This window comes from Neopsephotus bourkii, unplaced genomic scaffold (assembly GCF_033783945.1).
Source record: "Neopsephotus bourkii isolate Nb327-2 ecotype Australia unplaced genomic scaffold, CSIRO-AGI_Nbou_v1 NB_923, whole genome shotgun sequence".
NCBI classification, from domain to species: domain Eukaryota; kingdom Metazoa; phylum Chordata; class Aves; order Psittaciformes; family Psittacidae; genus Neopsephotus; species Neopsephotus bourkii.
In genome coordinates, this window is record NW_026901417.1 from 3,886,968 (window position 1) to 3,910,230 (window position 23,263).

The following is a 23,263-nucleotide window of genomic DNA, read 5'->3' on the forward strand; positions in this document are numbered from 1 at the left end:
AATTTATTACCAGCCAAATCACAAACAAGATATTTAAATTTCATTACTTTCATTATTAACCAAAAAACATATACATGCACAAGTTTTCGCACAAACCAAAATACAAATCTATTTACCATCTAAAAAACTTAAGTATTTGGACTAATCAGCAGTGCAGAAATACCAATTGCTGAAGACACAGCAAGTTAAAAGGAACAACTATGGAAAACAACACATGAACCAGAATTAATCTTTATATTTCTATTTAAAAAAGCAACAAAGAATCATTGATGATGTTTCTGAAATACAAGATTTCAGAGTATACATGAATGTTGTATTTTCGAAAAAACAAATTATGTGCTTTTCATCCAGCCACTTGCTTAGATTTAAGCCACAGCTATTCTGCAAAAGGCAGCTGCAGTTTCTTTGGATACTGCCATTAACTTCAGAATACATCCAAGGGCAAGAGGCAAGTGATACTGAAGTAAGAAATCGCTATTTCAATCAAAAGAAATACAGCAGGACTAAAGAATGTACAGAGGCTTGTGATGCCGTAGAACAGCTTCTGCATGAGGAAGAACTAAAGAATTAGGGCTATCCTGGCTAGGAAAAGACACAACCAATAGTGAAGATACAGATATACTGGAAACTGTATTATAGAAGAGCTCTTCAAACTGTGTGTAGGAATGCCTTGATGCATATACCTAGATTAAAAACGTAGCTAGAGAAACTCATGAGGGAAAATAAAAATATATGTTAGGGATTATAAACTTTGGGGAAAAAAAAAAAACAAAAAAACCAAACCTATTTGGCCTAGGAAGGCCTTATGTCATAAAGGCTGAAAAGATATGGTCTGTTCTTCCACCCTTCCTTTGGCACTTGCTATTGCATGGTGCCACTATAATATAACAGCACAGCTGGGAAAGCACCTGAGCCACTCCTCAGCTCTAGAAAGCCTCATCTTTCACTTCAAAGACATATTAGGCTGATAATAAATAAAGTACTGGGTTAAATGTACTTTATTCTGGCCACGATGCTAAGGAAAAATTTAAGAAGTATCAGGGTCTCTGTATGAGACTAATATTATTCAGTCTTAAAAAAAAAACAAACCTGTGCCTTTCAAGAAAATACCTAACCCTTCTACTTGGAACAGTTCTTCAGTCTCAAGAGTCTTCACAGAGAAATGCTCTCCCTCACTATATTTACGGGACATGAGATTTAGACCAGTATTTTCTTGGAAGATTGAGGGCTAGAACTTCTGCTGTTCCAGAAATACAAGCTACAGTTCTACAATTCAGCAATTACAAGACTGAAGGGAGGCAGAAAAGCCCGGAGGTTAACGTGCATTTCCTTTACGAGATTCATTTGAAAACCAAATTCAGATCTTACTTTCAATTTTCCAAACAGAGAAGACATGAAGAAAGAACTAACTTGTTCAGGGTATCTATATTCTCGATATATCTGGTTACACATTTTGAGCTTCAGGTCACCTTAAAGTAACCTTATCTGGACATCACAGCAGTCTCCATGTTCTGAGCCCATAATGTTCCTTCTGTTCCCCTTTTAGGATCCCCAGTGAGAAACAGAGAAGCTGAAGCATGAGATTTATGCAAGTAATCAAACAGACAGAAGAATGAAGCTCGCCCCAGCTGAAAATCTTCTGCATACACACAATTAGAAGCATACAGCAGAATATACAACAAGTCTTCACTTACCTCCCATTCCTTTGAGTATCTCATCACAATTCCTCTGCACTGGTTGTTGTATTCTTCAATCCCCATCTTTGCCACATCCTCTGGCCCTTTAATGCCTAAGGTCTTATCAATCTCGTATTCCTGGAAGCATTGAAAACAACCAGACAAAAAAAAAGCATGCTGTCATCAAAAGCTTTCAGGATTTCCTTGGATAGTTTATTCATGCTTTGTGTTTTCTAATGAGGCTAAAAGGCCTCCTTTATCCTTTTGAGATTTCATGAGTATTGCATCTGACCTAAGCATATATTTCAAAGGGTAACCCTGGTGTGATTGTTTTTCTCCTATCTTCAGAAAAATTATACACATACCAAATAAAACAAATGTTTATAGGAATTAACAGTGCCTGAAGAAGGGCAGGTGACTCATGGGAAGCACACACGAGTAGACATTACCACACAGGCAAAAGCCAGGGCAACACAGTGGACAAAGAACTTCCTTTTTTGTTGTTGTTGTTGTTTTTTGTTGTTGTTGTTTTGTTTTAGTAAAAAAGCCAGGCACAAAAGCAACAGAAATGTGATCGGTAAGAAGGTAACAGCATGCAAATAGGAACCAGTGGAAATATCTGCAGACAGATTTGCTACACATACCACAGGTAAGCCATGGCAATCCCAGCCAAATCTTCTGTCAACATGAAAACCACTCTGATGAGCAAATCTGGTCACTATGTCTTTAATGGTTCCTGCAAGAATATGGCCATAGTGTGGAAGTCCAGTAGCAAACGGAGGCCCATCATAGAAGTTAAATCTACAGCACAAGACAACATTCTGAATTAAAAAAACAAGCATCAAATCTTCAAACAGGATACCTGTATGCTTATGCTTCTTACATCTTAATAGGACAACATCAATTTCTTCCTCTTCTATTATCAGTCAGCAGAGGTACTACATTGGCTGTGGGACTAAAGAGAACACTTCAATTCATTGAGTTCCTTCTGATTGCCAGTTCCACCAAGATTACTACTGAAAATACCAGTGTGCTGCTCCACAACCAACAGATACAGGAAAGAGTTGCCCTTGCAGATTTCTCTTATAACCCCACCAAATAGCAAATTAGTTTTATTACTACTGCCTGAAAACTGCTGATGCTTCACAAAGCGAAACACAAATGGTAACTGACACAGCGACAGCAGCATTAGCCAAGGCTATCTGCAAAGGGAGCAGCTGTTGTTAACAGAAATGAGGCAATAAAGTAATTACAGCTAAGCCAACCTTGCACTGTCACACACAGCTGTGACAGCTTCTAACAGTTTCTTACCTAGGCCTGTTCTTTGATTGCTTTAGGCATTCCTGGAAACAGTTCAGATTTTTCCATAGTTCCAATATCTTCTCTTCCTCTTTTGGAAAGTTTATGTTTTCTGGAACTTGTTGAACCATTCTTTCCCAGTAACAACCAAGCAGCGAAAAGAAAATACATATTGAACACAAGTGAGAAAAAATGACAAACACCATTTATTGTCTTCCAAACCCATATCACCAAACCACATCCCATTTCCCCCCCCCCACCAAAGCGTTTGATCCAATACAGACATTTTTTATTATACTTCTTTTTTTGTTCCTTCCATTTATCCAAGCCAACATTCTCAGATGCTCCTAAAACCAGCTAGACTTCAGATAACACAGTTGAAATGCATTGCCATGACAGATAAACACATGAGAAGAATGCAAACAGAAGAGGAAAAAGCTCAAATGCCTCAGATCTGAGTCTTGAAAAGTTCTAACTTCCAGAAAACTGGCAAAACTCCTAATCTCTTTCTGGTCTCTTCTGGGTGTTTTCTTCAGTTTTGCAAGTACATCAGAACTAAACTTCTTGCTGGCCATTTCCTGAAGGTCTTTTTTTATTTGATGGATTTTGGCCACTAGAGCCTAAAGCCATTCCTCAGTTCTGGGTAAGTCAACGAAAATCACTACAAGCAAAATTATGTATAAGCAACATAAGGAAGAGAATTCTCAACATCATTAGAAACACACAATAGAGCTGCCTCGTATTCCAGACATGCTAAAAGATTCAAAGGGGTTACATTTCAAGAAAATGCTACAGGAAACACTATACAAAACCTTTTGGGAATAAAGATATTTAAGACAGAGTTCCATAACAGAAGAAAACTGGTTAAGGAGGTTGTAATAGATGAGAGCAGAGAAGAAACAGGCATGCCCACTGCTAACTTTACTGCTGCTGCCCCTTGGCACTTACATCAAAATGAGCTGAGCAGTAAAACAGCCTTAAGTTTTTGTTTCATTACAGAATTACAACTAATGGCACATGGACAGAGTCTTCTGATTTACTCAGTTTTCTCAAATAGTAACCATAAGCATCAACAAATGCAAATGGATGAAGACAATACAAGTTACAGTTGACAGGCTACTTGGTAGTGCTAAAGTTCCAAAACATGTACTTAAATGAAAACCAAAACACCAGAGAAATCATTACCTCAATGCTTGAACACTTATGAAGTGTGCCCCAAAATGAAACCAACAGACAAATCCCACCATTCATACTCTTTGTATGACAGGTAATTGTCCCTGCTAATAAACCCAAATTATCAAATAAGACAAGAAATTCATTCAGAAATGGACAACCTAGTACACACATGACACCACAGCTGGAGAGGAACTTACAGCATACACAACTTTTCCTTCACTACAAAAGTTTTCTTCATATCTCAAAACACTAATGAGGCCATGCCATTTGTCAATAATTTGATCACAGCCACAAGATCACAGAGACAATGGAGATAATACAGAAATCAGCCTTAAACATTATTTCCTACAAGGAAACAGCCTTAAACAGTATTTCCTACTTGAGGATTGAAGATCTGCATATTTTACTTCTATCAAGCTCAGTCTTTGCAGTCTAATGGTAACTGCAAAAGTTTTGGCAACTGGCCCAGCTGTCAAGTCCCTATAATCTAATAAATTAGATGCAGGTTTCAGGTTTGGTCTGTAACTGTGACCAGGCTATGGAAGCTGCTCACATATCACAGGCTCCATGCGTAAATCACAGCATCACTTTCGGCCCATTCCTACCAACTGAAGCACTGTACGCACCAACCAGTGTCCAGTAACCACAGGGCACAAATTCATACACCATCTGATCAATATTACATAAGTTTATTATGTCAGAATTAGGGAAATAAAAAAAATTGCTGACGAGAATTAATATGTAACAGTCATTACAGGTCAATTTTTTCAAGTTACAAAACAGAATTTGAAACGGATTGACCTAAAACACAAACCATTTCTAAAATCTGTCTAAGGCTGAACCTCAGCTGAGCAAAAAGGCAAAGAATTTTGTGTACAAGAAGAGCACCATCAGTTTATAGACAGAGGTATGAATAACTTCACATATCTACAGAAAAATAGTTCATTACTATCTACAAGCAATCTAGGTACTTTAAAAAAAAATAAAAAAATCAAGGCCAACTCATTACTTAGAACGCAGACCAAGTGAAAATATCACAAGTGATGGTACAGAAATCATTATACAAAAGCATCTAATAAAACAGCGCTTTGGGACACACATTAGTAAACACAAGTGGGGTTTGTCTTCCTGCTTCTCTATTCATTTTCTGCTGACAAGAAATATTAAAGTTTGAAACAATACACCACTGGGGAACTTTTTTAAGTACACTCACGTTTTCTAAAAGATAACAACATTCAATAGGAAAGGTGTCAAATTCTGTAGATTGTACTACAGCAGTCTCAAACTTAGGCTGGGCTTCCTATCTAGAAGAAAAAAAAATTAACAAGCATTAAAATCAGAAAACTCAGATGTCTGTTTTATTTTCAATAGTAAGATTTTTTTAATCAGTACATTTTTTAACCAATTAGGATGTCACAATGAATGAAGTGAACCAGTATTTTAGGAATTCGTTGGATTTAACACACATCACATACAGACGGCTGGTTAAAACGAAGTGGATTTGAAGATATTGCTAATTTTGTCAACTGAAAAACAGAAAAGTGAGAGAATAAGAATGAACTAAAAGTGTACAAAAAAATCTCCTAATTTCAAGGGGTTTATGGTCAGTCTCTAATCCTTGTTCCAGGCACCTTCTTGCACAAACTACTTGATGCAAGAGACCTAAGCGCAAACTTCCCTTCAGAAATGAGAAGACTTCTTTCTCCACCTACAGATGCCCTCCCCAGAGTTACACAACATGCTGTTTTACATGCACACAGAAATCAGACTCCCCATTCTGCCTTTTCAGGTACTGAGCTTTGAGAAAAGGCAATTTCTGGGGTAACAATCTTGTAAACTGTACATCTGATAATCAGAAACATCCATTTTCTAGAACTGATGGAAACAGCCAAGTTTAAAGTATAAGGAATAACAGATGGGAACAGAACACTAAGCAAACAAAGGTTTGCTTCTGAAAACCTTGGACTAATGCCTTATCTATGCCTTATACAGAATAAAACTCCAACACTAATCGAAGGCCTGAGAATGGGTAAGGAAAAAAACAAATCAATCATGCACACCTAGCTTTAAAACCTCTTCAACTGAGGCATCTCATCCTACTCTAACCATAACTTTATATAAACCACCAGAAGGATACAAAGCTGCCACCCTCATGGCCAGTCTCCCCAGTACTGCAATTTGTACGTGTAATTACTTCAGGAAAGAACCATGGTTTTCTTCACAGAAGTTTGAGGGTTGATGGTAACACTGAAGATTTCTATTCACACCCTATTCATAGCAGACTGATAATGGCTTGATTATTCCACTGTTCTATTTGATGGGTCGCAAAACTGAGGAATTACATATTTTTCTTACAATACACACCAAAGTGAGCAAATTAGAAAACTAAACTGGGAAACTATAAAATGATACCTTTAAATTTCTAAACAGGTAAATTAATTCTACTCAAGATGAGCCTGAGGACAGGTTAGGGAATGTGTATCAAGATTAATCCATCTCAAAGTATCACATAAGATGAAATACCATCAAAGATGGACCATAGCCCATCTGTCTCCCAGTACAGAAGGTTTCTTTTTATGCTGAAACACTGATTAAAAACTTAGTGAGTAGATTCATAAATACTATGTTCAGACCCAAATATATTTCATACTACACAAGAACTCAACTTTACTGTCTTATAATATCTTAAGCAATTCTTCCTTTTGTCTTCATACTGCCTTGATTAAAAGTGTAAAATTCATCACTGTCAAAAAAAAAAAAAAAAACCAAAACAAAAACTAGGTTATTTTGAAATAACTTTGAACTATGTATTTAAAATAAGACAGAAACTAGTGTTATTTGACTCGGGGCTGCTGCTATGTGTCAGCTGAACCCTGCCTTACCTGACAGCTGCTTCCTAAGCATGTCACCAACAAGCTGAAAACATCTGCACTTTCTCCAGCTCCCAGAAGACTCCCGAGGTGGGGGAGCAACATTTGCTGAAGAGAGAGTATCACACCCATCACAGCTACACTAATCGAAAGTGTGCCTTCCTCGGAAACTTCCCCTCTATTATTAGGATGCTGAAGTCGAATGCTTAAGACATATTACACCTTACAAGGAATTTTAAATTCTTTGTTCAAACAATTAATGAAATTAAACCTCGACTGGTATTGAAGTCTGCAATGAGGCAGCTGGTTAACTTTTATTAAGTAACTATTTTAAGTAATCACTAAACTCCGGGGTGGGGAATCTGAACATCCAGAGAAGTAAAATACATTATATGCAAACATAACGTTACACGTACAACACACATTCTGGAACACCTGAAGAGACACTAACGCCGGAACCCAGGAGGGGACAGGCAGCCCGACCGCTTCCCCTCGCCGGACTCCGGGGGGCGAGAAGAGAGGCATCAGCTGCACCGAGCGGGAGCGGACCAGCAGCATACCCAGAGCCCAACCCATCTGCACAGACCATGCAGCCAGCAGGACCGGCACACTACCTAAGAACCACCAGTTTTCTGTGACATTCTAAAAGGTGCCTCCCGGCACCGGCGCCAGCACGAAACGTTTCCGAAAACTCCGCAGCGCCCCCGGTAGCCGACGCCGCCCCGGCCTCAAAACTGTGAGCGGACCCCCAGCCTCACTAGCACCCCCTTGACCGGCGAGAGACAGAAAGAAGGTGCGGGAGGCTCAGGAGAGCAGTCCCAAGGACCGAACCGAAGCCGGTCCAACCACCACCGCTCACCTCAATACAACCTGTCCAGCAATGATGCAACCGCGCCCGGGAAAGCATGACCGGAAGCACCGGTGGGCACACCCGGCTGCGTCGGCCAATCAGCGCATTGAACACTTCGCCTGCAATAAGGCGGCCTTCCATTGGGCACGCAGACGTTCTGGGAACGCTAAGTTATGACAGCATGGGGCAGAGACGGGAAACTCTTTCCGCCCTCCCAATCCTGCGCTTTCTGATTGGCCAGAACAGGCCAGGGGCGGGGCCTGCTGCGATGCGGGCCGGGGCGCCGTGGCGGGCGGTGGGCGGGCTCGGGCTGTATGAGGCGGAGGACGAGATGTGCTTCGGTGTTAGCGGCCTGCGTGTCTGTCACACCGTGACATGGCTGCTTAAAACTTCTGGTGATTGACACCGCTACGTCTGTGCGCGAGAAGCACGGCGCTGCGGCGGCCACCGGCTGAGGACGGGAACCGCGGCCTGCAGAGCCGCAGGGGCGGCCGCTGTGGTAATCCTGGGTGTGCGACACAGGCAGTGAAACATCCTCGGCCGCAGGATTCCCCCCCCCCCCAACAGAAAGACAGACCTCTGAAATTCTAAGGTTGAAATAAACTCGGAGCTCAGGACAGCCTTCCAGAAGCGTGCCCAGAGCCCAAACTATCTGCTTAGACCAAAACCCCAGATAGCTTTGCTGGGGTCCTCTCCATAACCAGGGTCCATGGGGGTCTCATGGGACATACCTCAGAACATGTGAACTGAGGTCAAAGCAGTACAGGGGCAGACGGGGGGATGTGATTGTCAGCAAGTGGTCTCCAGTGTAAGCAGGATGCAGACGCCTGCCAGTGTGGATCCAGGATGATCTATATCCAGGAGAGAAATTTGAGGTGGCAGAAATATGTTTAACCCATATTGCTTTCTAAAAGCATATATGGAAAAGGAGGAATATTCTGTGACAAGGCAGAACCAGAAGGAGGACTTGGATTATACACCTTTATTCTGTCACATTTTAGGTTTTCTGGATTGTGTGTTTGGGTGTTTTTTAAATCTGGTTAGTGTCATTCAATAATGAAGATAGGTAGGTAAGAGAGGAACAAAATGCAGAAAAGAGTAATTCGGAGATTTTTCTCATCTTAATATTATGGACCTTTTCTATACCCAGAAAGCTCTCTCCACTATGCAGACAGATGAGTATTACTTTCAGGAAGCTGTGGATTTAATTTAACAGTAGTTTCTGATAATTTAGTTTAAACTTCCCTTCCTCCCCCTGCACCCCTGCCCCGTACTGTAAGTTTACTTGAAAAAAATCACCAACAGCTTCAGAGCACTTTGTGAGCTATTTCTTTATAAACATACAGTTTATCAACTCTGGAAGTGCTGCAGCCTCCCCCTGCTTTCACATTCCTTCACTTTACAGAGGTTACATGTTTTTAGGCTTGCGCTTACTCCAGTGCCAAGTGCTTCAGGTTTGGACTTTAATTTATAAAACACACAGGTGATAAAGCTTTTAGGAGTTTAAAATTGAATACCATATAATTTCTGAATGGAATTTAACACAAACACTGCTTTAAAAAATATGGGCTCTTAAGCAATAAAATACAAATGTTGACAATCTGTTGTGTACAATGTTGACTGCAGTTGCCACACATTCAGATTTCCATCCTGTTCCCCCCTGTAGTAGTTTGCACTAGTAAATAGTTTTTTCAGGTACTTTATTACAGTACGTCAAAGTCTACTGTCCTTATGCATGGCCTTTAATTGAAACTGTTTGGGCCACAACACTCACCTCATTCTTCATAAACAAATTGACCGTGAAGGGGCGAATAGAGAAATAGTGAAGTCACACAAGAGGGATCAAGGCCTAGCACAAGGAACTGGGACAATCCCTGAACTGTATGAACGCATGTCTCTGCTCTGTTTTTCACAAAATACTTTTGAAGGAGCATCTGTAAAGACTAAAGGGAAGACACAAACCCCCTCAGAGCCCCAAGAGGGGGCTCCACTCCTTCTTCCCCCTCCTCTCTAGCTAAACGCGCCCTCAGACCCCCTAGCACCCAGACCGTTCTCTCCGTTTCGGCTCGGTCTCAGCGCCTCTATCGCGGCAGCTGCCACGGGTGGGGATCGGCCTCGCCGTCCCTCAGGAGGGCTTATGCCGGTCATCGCGGCGGCCAAGGGGTCGTCCCCGCTCCGCCGTCGGAGCAGGGCAGATGGGAGGGGACCCCTGAGGTGTGAGGCAGCCCGCCGGGCGCGTCCTCCCCTCCTCGCTCGCTGAGTGAGAAGGAGCGGCCACGCTCCCCTCAGGCACGGACACCATTTTGTGAGCTACCATCGGGAAGACCGCCGTTCCACGGAGGTGGCGCCAGGCTCAGGCGGAAGAGAAGGGGCAAGTGGGGCAGAAGGCGCTAACACACGGGGCCACAGCAGGACTACGCCAGGCACAGACATTCTCCCCCACGCGCCCGTTGAGAAGCGACTCTACTCGTGGCTATTACACCACACCATACCTCATGGGCGGCTTACACATTTTACGTACCGCCATTGCCGCCAAAGGGAGAACAACCGCGCTGGCGCGTGGCACTGAGCGTAAACAGCATTCGTGAATAGGGGATAAATTAAAAAATGCTCGCGCAGCGCTGAGTCAAACCAAAACACGCCGGAGGGGGGAGGAAGATCCCGGGACTAACCCGGGAGACACGAGCCGGCTGCCCGGCGCGACTCGTCGTGCGGCAGAGCGCCCGCGCCCACCGGGCATGGCAGGCAAGGTTTAGCGGGGACTGACTTGCTCAACGGAGGCTGTACTTTTCTCCTCTCGCTCCCCCCTCCCGGGCACTTGGATTGCGCCGGGGATATAAGTAGGCTGTGTGGGGGCGCGCTGTTAGGTGAGGGGTGGTGGTTGCGGTTTGGTCGGTGTTTCGTAGTCGCAGCGATCGCTCTCCCCACTCCTGCCCCTAGGCCTCGCCTCGGACCGCCGTGCCCCGGCGGAGCGCACACAGCCCGGTGCCGGCCGGAGAGTACCGAGACCATCTCTCCGCGGCAGCGGCTTGGAGCCGCTCAAGCTGCCCCTCAGCCCGCAGCCCTTCAGCCAGGCTATGCACTGTAAACGGGCTCCGCTCAAGAAAAAAACGGAGCGGATCGTGAAGAGGTAGAGGCGCCCCGGGAGGCCCCCGTGAGCGGGGACGCAGCAGGGCTCTTGGGAACCGGCCGCTCAGCCCGGGCAGAAGGGGGAGAAAGCGGACCAGGGCGACGGCGGCGCTGAACCTGCTCGACGAGGCTGTCCCGGCGGCTCGGAGCATGTGAGAGCTGCGATGCTGCGACGCGCGGAGCTGGTGGTGTGCGGCGGGGCGCGGCGGCCGCCCTGGGAGCACGCCCGCTGCGAGGGGGTGCCAGGAGGAGCCTCCCCGCCGCCGCTGAAGGGCGGCGAGCCCCGGCGGGGCGGCAGCCGGTCGCGATGGCCTCCTGGGCGGCGCGGGAGGCACCCCGGCGTGTCGCGGAAGCTGCTGGGCAGCCGCACGCACAGCCACTATCAGCACTGGCAGCACCAGCAGCAGCTGCAGCAGCACTGCCGCGCCTTCCGCCGCTGCCAGCGGCCGCGGGTGCTGCTCTCCCTGAGGCCCGTCAACGTCCTGGGCAGGCGGGCGCCGGGCATGCGGGCGCCCCGCAACACCAACCAGTTCCTGATGCGGGAGAAGTACCAGCTCATGCACCTGCGCTCGGACTCGGTGGGTACCGAGAGCGGCGGGTCGGACTGCGAGATGGACCCGCTGGACATGGACTCCTATCTGGGGGTGCTGGAGAACGCCCGCGGGGCGCTGATGGAGTGCACTGGGGAGGCCAGGCCCGCCTCCCGCCCGTCCGCCCAGTGCCCCACCGGGACCGCTGTGGCCGCGGGCCCGCTGCAGGAGGAGAGCCAGCAGTACTTCCCCTCCGAGGACGATGTGATCGAGAGCGAGCTCTTCATGGAGAGGGACTTCGACGAGTTCTGCAGCAGGATCGCCTGAGCCCCGCGGCCGGGCGCTGCCGGGACGCGCTCCTGCAGCTTCCCCTGGCCGGTTTGGGGGGTTGGGGGTGTCCACTCGCCGTGAAGCCTCTCGGGGCAGTGGGAGAAGTTTATTTATTTCTCAGCCACCCCTTTGCATTTTTGTCAGGGGGGTTGGCTGATTTTATAAAGGTGTGTGTGTAAGCAGGGGGTATAACCCTGCACCTCCCTTGGAAATAAAGCGAACTTTTCTGCTGGCGAGCTCGGAGCCGTCCGCGCTTTACTTACGGCGGTGAGAGGACCGCTGCTGCCCGCCTCGGGGCACCGATGAGACGGGGGGGCGGAGGCTCCGCCATGGAGTGGGGGGCTGGGGGTGGCCTGTCCCGGCCCTTTCGCCTCCCAAGTCACCACGGAAAAGTTAGAGGCGTTCCTGGCCCTCGCCCCTGTTTCTGGTTTACTACGGAGAAGTCGTTCAGGGATCGCTGCGGAGGGGAGAGGAAAAGCCCTTTCCCCGCGGGGGGGGGGGGGGGGGGGGGGAAGGGAGCGGGAGAGGAAGGGAACGGGAAAACAAACTGCAACGGGGGAACGAACAGCTCCGGGGGGAGGAGGGGAAGGGCGGCCTCGGCCCCGCTCCAGCACGCACCCCCGAGAATGGTGGGGACGAACACGCCGGGGGCTATTGACTGTTCCCCGGGGGACAGGGAACGCAGCCGAAGCTGAGTGGTCCCCAGGAACCAGCTCCTGGTGCCACTGCTGCGCTGGGTTCCTGCGGCTATTGGAGCGTTTTCATGGCTGCCTTGTACTTATGACAGCAGGGGGTTTATTCCCGTTTTATCAACTACAGCAGGGGAAGAAATATCTAGAAGGATATTTAAAGGGCCTCTGCACACCGAAGAATGCAGCCACCTACCAGCTGAACCAAGCTGTGCTGAGGCAATAGCGAGGTTTCTGTTTTACACCTACCATGGAGGGAGCAAAGAAGGTAAACATCAAACTCACCAAACCCTTGAAAGGGAACTAGGAGGCATCCATTCAAGGTACGGGGAAATTAGCAGTTACAAGTTACTTTACAAAACAGGTAACATTCCTGGAACTTGTTGCCACAGGAGAAGATGGGAGCACATTGTTTCCACTAGGTTAAACAAATTGGTGATAGCATGTCCGTGGACATGCAGGGACACAGCACCAGTGATCAGTGCTGGGATAGCAGGAGCAGAGCAGGGATGGGTGAAGCAGCTCCTCACACAGCCCAGCCTGTGTGCACCAGTGCTGCCGAGCCACAGCACCAGCCCTATGAGGCACAGGTCTCATCTACCGCCTTTCTTACCTTCTCAACCCCAACTACAGCACAACTATGGCACGCTTGGAGACACAAGGGTATCTTGGAATCATTTTTCAATGTGCCTTCTTTTCCCTGCAGCGTGCTGTCAGCTGGCACATGCCTTGTGCTTTCCACTAGGTAAAAACATATGTATGAAGTTTGCAGAGTTAGGAACGTTGCTGTCCCTCTTCTAATACATGCCTGTGAACTCGGGGATGAACATGTGCCCTTACATGTCAGAACAAATGTGATGTTGAGAGACAGAGCCAGATAATGCCTTTTACAATTAGAGACCTAGAGACAGGAGTTTATCCTCACAAAGGAAACCAGAATTTAAGGCAAAATATTTGAAATTTCTAGTACATCACTCAAATTCCTATGAAATGCAGCATCCAAATACATAATTTCCTTCACCTTTCCTAAGAAACAAAGCTGCTGAACACACATCACAATTTTATTTGCAAATGGCATATACATACACATATAAACTTAAGGCGATGTAGTAAAACAAAACATAGCTCTTATTGGCAACAGGAGGTTTTATTAGAACTGCTTCTAGAGGGAATTTCACTCAATGGGAAGCTGTTTTAGAAGAGAGGTAACGGGATAAACCTTCACACACAGGTAAATCAAAACTAAGTTTGCACCCAGGAAAACTGCAAAGATTCGGTCTTCAAGCAAGCTTGTGTTTTATTAATGAATATAGATCTGTAGTAACACGTTAATGGTTTGAATGCATGCTCTTTTTTTTTCCTGACTTGCAATTCCAATAGGCGTGACAAAAACCTCTGAACACTTACTTCAAACTTGGCCTTTGTTCTGTAGTACTGCCTGTAAATTTGTCTCCTAGTATGGATCTGCTTGAAAACCAGCGAAGCAAAGGAGGAGTGTAAATTAATAGAACAGCATAGGAACATAATTGCAGGTCACATACTGCCTTACAGAACTGTTTGGAAATCGAGCCCTGTGTTCTCACCTCTAGACACAGCGACTTGGCATGAACAATTCATTCCTACCAAAGCTCTAGAAGTACACAATGGCATCATCCCTCCCCGCCCCCAGACTCCCTGCAGCACTCACCACCAATTCAGATTGCAGGGCCCTGTGAAGGGCAGGAGCATCAGACACCACTTCAGCCTGTTCATCAGTCATGGAAGAAGAAGGGAAAGAAAGACGACACAAATGGGATTCCCCTTTTCTTCTGAGTCAGTACAGAGCTGAAACAGATGTGTTTGGCCACACACCAAGCAAAGCTGATACCAACACCTTCCGTGAGGAAACCTCACATATTGCCCTTATCTCCATGCTCTCATACTCACTTTCTTACTGCACACTTATGCAGTTACCCTTGTCTCACCAGCAAGCCCCATTCCTCTTAAAGACCTTTTCTTGGTGTGTTACTTGTATTACTCAGATCTGGCTTAATAATTTCTTTTTTTCTGTTTCCTTCCTTTATCACTTGAATTACAAATTTCTCAAATGTTCGGAAAGTACCTCCCTTGTAATGGATGCAGCCACAAATAACAACTTAGTAGTGAGTCTGAAAGCACTTTACAAAGCTGAAATTCAAAACATAACAAAGTTAGTCAACATCAAACCTGGGATAAGAAACCAAAAGCTTACTTCAGAAGATCACTAATCAACCCACTGGCCAACAAACTTGATTCTCTTCTTAATCTTTACAATGTTAAGTTTTACACGGACATCATGTGCTTCTAAGTATTTCTTGTGCCACTGTCTCAAATCTGATTCGTAACACACAGATGCTGAAGCAGATCACAAAACTACAGGAAGAGTTCTCAAACTGATCAAGGATATCTTTGGGCCCTACTTATTTCATCCTTTGAATGCTTAGAGCCTCCATTTTGCTTTGATAAATTATTGGTTTGATTATCATCATAATCTATCCAACTGCATTACAATGACATATTGAACACTAGAATTTGTAAGAGAGGTATTATGAATCAGGAAACACATGCCTCTGTTATAAGTCACACTGTAACTGTTGTATGGACATGATAAAACATTAAGTATATGCTTGTAAAACCAGCACTATTTTTAGAAATATTCTACCTTAGTTTCTTTTTTAAATAGTTTCACCAGAAAAGGATTTTCTTTTATAGCCACACTTTTCATACAGGTGAGTTTTACAAATTCAAACAAATGTCATTAACAGAACCTTATATATCAAGTCATTAAATCACTGGGGGGGTAGGGGGGGGTGTTGTTTTGTTTTTGTTTTTTTTTAAGAGAACAGTTAAGTCACTTATAAAGTATCTACAAACTACTTGGAAGTCTAAGGCAAATGGGAGGAAAGACTAAGGCCCAAGCTGTATAGACGCTACAATGACACAACACAAGGGATTCTGTTGTAACCTGCATAATTTGGTTTTCTGGCCACTCCGAGCATTAAATGTCTTAGGAGGTGGTAAACTTACCTGGAGACAAAGTGCTTGGTAATATCATGGAGGTGGCAGAATTTCTCTTTTATTACGTGTCATTAAAATGTCAGCACATTCTGTGGAGCATGTAGATAAGCGCTTTGTATGGCCACATAATTGTCTGAAACCTCCAGCAAGGTAGAAATGCTATTTTTTGTTGAGGAACAGCAAAATCGTGATGCTGTGCAATACCTGTGAGACTTTCAGTCACATTCACTAGGAAAAATTAACCGTGGCTGGAAGAAAATTGTCGGCCAGTCACCCCTCATTTCCAACAATGCATTTGTAACAGATCTGAGGATGTTCAATTCAAATGTGGCACGATAAAAAGGAATGTATTTTTAACTATCTGCTGTATATGAATGACCATTTTGCTGCCATATGTTACACAAAAACTGATGGCTAATAAAATTCACACATTTGCCCTATTTTATTTTCGCTGGACCAAGAGATAATTTTTTATTATGAGGAAAAAAAAACCTCACAAACTTGTCTTGAAAACATATACACAGTTTTGTAACAACTGCAGTAATTTGACATAACCCCACAGACGACATTTCAGAGGCAAAGGAGGCAATTTTTCTTCAGTGTCCAACATGGTATTTTAGTCATTTATTGACTAAATATTGACTACTTCTGTGACTTTGTCATCTTTGGGTTCTTTTCACACACAGATCACAATAAATGTAAGTTAAAGCAGCATTAATTTACAGGCAAAGTGGTCACATATGCTGTGCTACTTCAACAGATTTACCAATTCCTACCACCTTTAATTCAGTTCCTTTCTTTTTCCCTTTGTACTTCCACTACCCCTTTATACATGCATATAGTTACACTAGTGTGCATGAGATTATTACACTGTGTTCTGCCTTTCTATAGAGCCTCTGAAAATACTTTTTTCAGGCTCAATATCTACAGTAAAAATGAAATATAAAGTTTTTGCATAAGAAACCAAAGCAGACTCTCAAGAATGAAGATAAAATAGAAAGAATCCCAACTGCAAACCATACCTTGGGCTCACAAGTCATACAGCCCTAAAGAAAGTCACTTTCTAATGTCTCAAAGACCATAAGAAAATGATTATACTAAATAACATTCTCAACTCAGTTAAAAACACCGCGTTTAAGAAATTGAGACATACTTTTGGAAAAATAGGGAGAAAAGTCCAGAAACCAGACAGAAAGCCTAGAAATAATACTCTAAGCTGCAATGTTTCTTTAGTGAAAGAAGTCATGATGTATTGCACCACAAGTACATTCCTAGCTCCTGAAGGAAGTGGAGACATGGCAGTGGTCTTTCTGTCACACACTAGGCTCTGGTAATTTAGTTCTTTTGTGCAAATGGTCACACATTGTTTTAAGGTGATGGAGAATTTTAAGGCTTGTAGGAAGTGAAATACAAAGGGCAAGTCCTGAGGACTCCTCCTTGACAGTTTCTCCTACAGAGAAGCCTGTGGTTCCAAGGGGCTGCACCTAATTCAGCTTGCATTCAGGTTTCCATCCTGAGCAGCAAACAGAGCTAGGGAGAACTGAAAGAGCCTGTGGAAATTCAAAGTGCAGAACAAATATGAGGAACGGATTGAGGTAGTGAGACTTACCATCACTTATGGCCACATTGCAGCTACATCACATCCAGCTACAGCATGCTAGCTTTAGCCACGAAACAAGAAAACTGACATATCACGCAAAGAGAAGCTTCCATCTAAAGTGCAACAAATACTTTCACATTTCATGTTATCTTTAATATTGATACTTCTATTATGAAGTTTTGTAGTGAAGAAGATAAAATGTTTTATGCTATTAACAAAAACGATTAGTTCAGAAATTTTAATTATGTACACCTCCTCCTCCTGTTTCTTTAGGAAAAAAACCCAAAGCCTAGCAGCGACAGATTTACACTGAAATAAACAAAATGCACTGTCTAGCAGGATTACTCCAAGCCCGTTAAATGTTTTTTCCTTAAGATGAATAGATGAATACTTTATTTAATAGCAATGATTTAACCAAAAGATGGTTCAAAAGAATTGCAATCCCAAGCTCCAGAACAGTTCTTTGAAACATAAGCCACCAACTTCAGCCAAGAAAATAAAATAAATAAAAATAAAGCCTGCTTCTGACATGCCTGAGCACCTCAATCAGGTTAAGAAGTTTCAAAGGGGGAAGGAAGTACTACAAAAGTACTGTCCCACCAGTATCCCTATGCACTCCAGTTGAAAGTCCAGTCCAGCTGGAAACTGAGTGAATAATCTTTGCTTCAGTAAGAGTAGGAGCCCCCAGAATATCACAGTAATATGCTATTTTTTTAATTCAAGGGTTTCTGCAAGAGTCAAGTCAGTGGTAAAAAAAATAAGTCATCTATACTTAACAACTGAGTCAGCGCAGCAGTGCTACCTGCTGCCAAGTTAAGGCCAAAGTAGAATTTATCCTCTGTGTTACTATCATAGAGATGTTTCCTGGTTACCTTGCTCAACCCCTTTTCTGTCTACAAATGAACCCTGTCATTCAGTTCCTGTCACTAATTAGCTCCAAAGGCATGAACCATGCAGACAAAGTTGTGCTGCTTCCCAGTAGACCTGCATCCATGCCCTTTCTGAACACCCCGAGTAATATGCCCACTTGCCATTTCAGGAAACACTCAAGGGCAAATTCTCTGCTGCCTGTGTTTACACAGATTGACAGGATTCTCAATACAGATGTAAATGAGCAGGGTCACTTCTACAATGAAGTGACTTAAGTCCATCACTTAAGTCTGTTCACCAGATCAGAGAAAAATTCTGCTGTGTACCTGCCAGGTGCATTGGAAGTATTCCCTGCCTACCCACAGTGCCCACACTCTTGATCACTGAATCTGTCAGTTGGAGATGAAGACAGAAGGCTACAACCCAGCTATTTGACTCCTGCTTTAAGCTGTATTGTGTTTACTGCGGTTCAAATGTCCAAACATGTTGGCTCTGCACGGCAAAACTAACAAAATGATATTCAAACTCTATTTTAAGAAAACATTCTTCTTAAACCAGGTTATAACATACGAAATTGAATTAGTTCAATAAAGTCAGACCAAAAGATGGACTAGCATTCTGTCTTCAACATTGCCATGTAAGACTGTAAGAAATAGGAAATGCAAGGTACAAATTACAAATATACAACACTTGCTCCGAATGCTCTTCCAAATTGTGGCTATTTTCAACTCAGGGAACCTTCCAAGTCAGATGTGGCTCCCTGCGCTTAGCAGTCCTCAGCATATTTCTATTCCATATACTACTTCACTCTTGCAGCACAAGTAGACCTTTACTGTCCTTTGGAAATAAGCTTCAGAAGTCTACCACTGCATCAAGTGCACATCCTCACTCTGTTAGGCTTATGCAATATCTCCAAAGTTCTTGTATTAGAAGAGGTGCTGAACCTCAGGTTTTAACTGAATCTCACTAATAGCTCTTTAGCCTCTGTCTAATCCCAAGTTTTTCCTTTTCTGAAGATTTTGAGTCTAATCATCTCTTTCTCGCACTGATCAACCCTGTGCTTTACACAGAATTATTGCAAGGGTTGCAGCTCCTTTTGCATTTATATAATCAGTTTCTCTATGAGTCACTGATACTATCTAAAAATTTATTATCTAAAATCTTCATCTTTGCATTTTGTCTTGTAAAATTACAGGTGACTTCTGCTTAAATTGCTTTGCACCTAGAAAGGTCATCTTATATTACCGAGATTACTTCATTGTAACCAGAAGTTATTTGGTTTGTAAATTTTACCATAGATCAACTGCAAAGTATCCAGTGCTTCCCATTTTCAATGTAACAGCTGCCAACAAGATGTCTCTAAAGAAAATAGGAGTAGATAATTTTAAATAAGGAAATACTTGGTTCGGTATCAGGAAGGAAAGAATATTTCAAACACTGCAGTGTTTGCCAGGTGATAAACTTCATGTGCTTCACTGAATGTAGGTGCCAAGTTAGATTTATCTTTTTTTATGTAACAACCTAAAAGTAAATTCAGCTGTTTGCAAACAAACACAAAGTACTCACTTCCAAACATGAAGAGGCAGAGAGAAAAACAAGACCACAACTTCCCTGTGGTACTCCTTATTAATCTATAGACAGGAAAACTGATAGTGAGTTGACAAGTCAGGGAAGAGTGACATTTTTCTATCATATTACAGTCGCATCACTACAATCTCATCTTCTGGAAGAAATGCAGTGTATTTCATAGTTGCAGTTAAAATTCATCACTTTAAACAGCAGGACTACTGAAGCCTGTTTTCCAGTAGGCTTATGATTTTCAGAACTCTGCATCATGAGTTCATCCCTTAGGGATGACTTCCTGCAAACTGACATAGGAGAGAAATTTTAACCAAGAGCTAAGTCTGGGACTTTCTGTTGTGGACTCTGATCCCCAGGTTGAGTTCGTATTGCATTCTTTAATACAGCATCACAGTCTGTGAATTTCTCTCTTCAGAACCAAAATGACTGGTGTGTCCTGCCTTTCAGATCTTTGCATCCCTCCTGGATCTAGAAATTATTATTAGGGACAGGTAACAGCACATGTGCTACAACATGATCTTTAAGAGACAAAGCCAGTAAAGAAAAAGAATCAATACTATATACTTCAAAACATTTGAACAAATGTTTCTATTCTGTGGCTTGTATTAAAGTACTTCCAGTGTTGAGCTTTACAAGCACACATAGAAAGGTGCTATACTTCCTGAAAACTAGATGTTAATACAGTGGTAGTATTCATGCAGTTTACGAGATTATGAAGAATTTAGCTTATGCACTTTTCAGGCAAGTTGGGTGATATGAATCTAGACTGATATTAAAACATACCTGATTAGCTTTAATATTGAAAATTAAAATGTTACCATTGGATTATGTATGCAATTAAGTAGAGCATGATCATTACTGCTGTGATGATTATAAACAGCATTGTGATTACTATAAACATTGAGTTTGGGATCCTACCTGAGTTTATGTTGTTCCCACAAATGTTTTCCAAAGGGGGAAAAACCTTCCACACACACAGTAACAAGCTGTTTATCCTTAACCACTGACATTAACATTGACCACTAGTTACTAAGTTTCAGAGGTAGAAACTCTTACTTTCCTCTCAGTTCATGTAGACATTGCATGAGTGTGAGTTACCCAACTGCTAACCTGTTTATTACCTGGCTTATATCATTGTTTACTCCTGATCCATCAGTACCAGAGAAGCTGCACATGCACGCACACATACCCATGAGTAAAGAAAAAATTTGGTATGTCTCACAGATACCAAGGAAATACTGGATTAAAAGAGATCCTTTCATTCTGATTGCTCCTTAACTCAGTTTTTCTGTATCCCTATTTAAGTAACCCATGTTATGAGAAAAAAGACAAATCTTTTCATGTTTTAAGATCTGCTTCAATCCATCTTACAGATAATAAAAGCCCTGTTATACATCAATAAATTCTCTCTATGCACAAGACATTTTTTCCCCTCCCGTAATCGATTACTGCAAAAATTAGTAAGTATCGGATGTCTATCTAAGGGTATCTACCTAAAGGTGCAGTGGTAGAAGCATTAGCCTTCCAGAACATAAGACAACCTCAAACATAGGTTTGATGCTTCCCCTTTTTGTTCAGAGAGGAGAAATTAGGCACATTAGGATCTGGTTTCCCTTTGGATCTGAGACATGTGCTGTTTAATTAACAGTAATAAGCATACAAGCATGAAAGAAGCAATAAGCATGCATGGATTTCTTTGCTAAAACTTGCACAAGGAAAACTGCTCCTAAAGGAGTAGGGAAAGCAAGGCACAGACTTACCCTACCCTTGCAAGCCAAACAGTGCAAGTGTTGGTGTGTATGCTGCTTCTTTTGTAGGTCAGTACCCAATATATCAACACAAGATTCTACCAATTAAAAACATAAATCTTGATTTGGACACTCCCAAAATCTTAAATTTGTTTTTATTATTGCTTTTATACTAATTGATCATTTTCACTTTAATTTGAGGAGGAAGCTTCGGAGAAGAACACACACACCCCCCTTCAGAAGTTTATAGCTTGTGAGGGAAAACCGACAGGCTTCTAAATGCATAGCATTTTAAGGGTACAAATCCAGCCTTAAAAGTGCAAGCAAGCCTTCTCACTAGTGATCAGAAGGGATTCCCCATGTCTCTGCTTTCTGGAAATCATTTCTTGTGTTCATAATACTCTGCTTTAGCATCCTGCTGCTCCAGCTTTCTCCTTTCTCTCATTTCCCGTCTGTTCCTGAAGATCATCTGTTTCTCCCCTCTTATCCACACCTCTCATTGTCTTATTTTCCTTACTGTTCCTACACCCCCAAATTTGGTCTCGGTAGGACTGTAAGAGATAGTGATTATCATAACAAGAAACTGCTTTGCTTTCATATTGTTTGGTTAGGATCAACTCGCTGACTTCAGTAATAACAGGAACTTGCTGTTTTCAATTAAAAATCACAAGATAGCAAAGTTTCAGAACACTAGAAATACATTATTAGTCAGACCAGTGGTCCATCCAGCTCAGTATTTGACCTCCAACAGCAACAAAAAAAGTTGTTGAGAGGAAAGCACACATTCAGCCTGCTTTCTATTATTTGTTCCCCTCATATTCCCACAACATCTACTACTGTTATGCTAACTATTCCAATTAGCTTATGGATCTGTCATCACAGATTGGTCTAACCCCTATTAGACCAACTGATACAATCTGCCTCATGCTATTTTACTGAGGCAAGGAATAGAATCTGTATTAAGTACTTCTTTTTAGCTAGTTTAAATGAGTGCCCCCTTTTCCTTCTACTGTTTTGTGACTAAACACACCAGATACTTCATACAGGAAGCACTATAAATACTTAACAATCATAAAAAATATGGAACTATTCTAAGGCCACTTAACTATTACTCACTTTCCCACAGTTACTTAGGACAGACAAACTTTAGCAACTGTCTTACAGCCTAACCTTAAGCAAGGCAGGTCTATGCTAGTGCTACTACAGCCTTACACCAACACTTTGGACCTAATTCAAATTTGCAAAGCCAGCAGGAGCTGTGTCTACACTTGTCAGGAGTGAGGTTGTCAGTCAGCTATGCTTCACAGCTTTCCATCTGCAGCATTCAGTCCTCCAAATTCTCTGGTGTTTTGAAAGGTTCAGGAAGTATGTACTGACTAGGGGAGAACTTGTACAGCCATTGTCTGCCCTGTCACTGGGTCTGTCCATCCTGGCCTGCTAACTTCTGAAGGCTGTGGAAATGAACGGGAGTGCAGAGTACTAGTTTCTGCCATTGGGTTTTGTTTTTTTTTTGCTCTTTAAAAAAAAGAAATCCTTGCTTGCATTACATTCCCAAACCCTCAGTTTTCACTTCAACATTTTTCATCACATGATACATGCAGGAAATACAAAAACTGACAAAAGTAAGAGCTTCATTGTGTAGTGTAACAGGAGTTAGATATCTCTAACTACTTCCAGTGGCTCGGTAAACCTGCTGAGCCAACACTATGCTCTTCTGAAAACTTCAAACCAAAATCCTTGCATAAACCAGTTTCTTCACCTGTAATAAAATCTGCTCTATTAGCAAATTTGTATTCATATTAGTTTACAACGGCCTACCTAGTACACAGTAATATGAGTTAGAATTACAGAAGAGATCTTTGCAAATCAGCTTTTAGAG

The 23,263-nt window shown here is 42.9% G+C and overlaps 1 protein-coding gene and 1 non-coding gene across 10 annotated transcripts in view; both read right to left on the reverse strand.

Annotated features, from left to right (window-relative positions):
- Window positions 1–8,016, reverse strand: part of IARS1 (isoleucyl-tRNA synthetase 1) — a 107,935-nt gene extending 99,919 nt beyond the window's left edge. For 5 of the 9 annotated variants that reach the window (XM_061357881.1, XM_061357880.1, XM_061357883.1 and 2 more), the window contains exons 1-5: window positions 7,881–8,016; window positions 5,365–5,455; window positions 2,988–3,107; window positions 2,321–2,477; window positions 1,695–1,814 (exon numbers count right to left, since the gene is read on the reverse strand). In XM_061357881.1, the coding sequence (XP_061213865.1) occupies window positions 1,695–1,814; window positions 2,321–2,477; window positions 2,988–3,106 (396 nt within the window). In that variant the 5' untranslated portion in view covers window position 3,107; window positions 5,365–5,455; window positions 7,881–8,016. Of the gene's footprint in view, window positions 1–1,694; window positions 1,815–2,320; window positions 2,478–2,559; window positions 2,632–2,987; window positions 3,108–5,364; window positions 5,456–7,033; window positions 7,318–7,880 lie in introns of those variants that run through there. The other 4 variants (XM_061357879.1, XM_061357877.1, XM_061357884.1 and 1 more) reach the window with 4 other exon arrangements.
- On the reverse strand, window positions 4,669–4,803 carry LOC133214725 (small nucleolar RNA SNORA84). Its single transcript, XR_009726212.1, has one exon. It is a non-coding gene; the product is annotated as a small nucleolar RNA SNORA84 (small nucleolar RNA).
- Window positions 8,017–23,263: the final 15,247 nt, after the last annotated feature.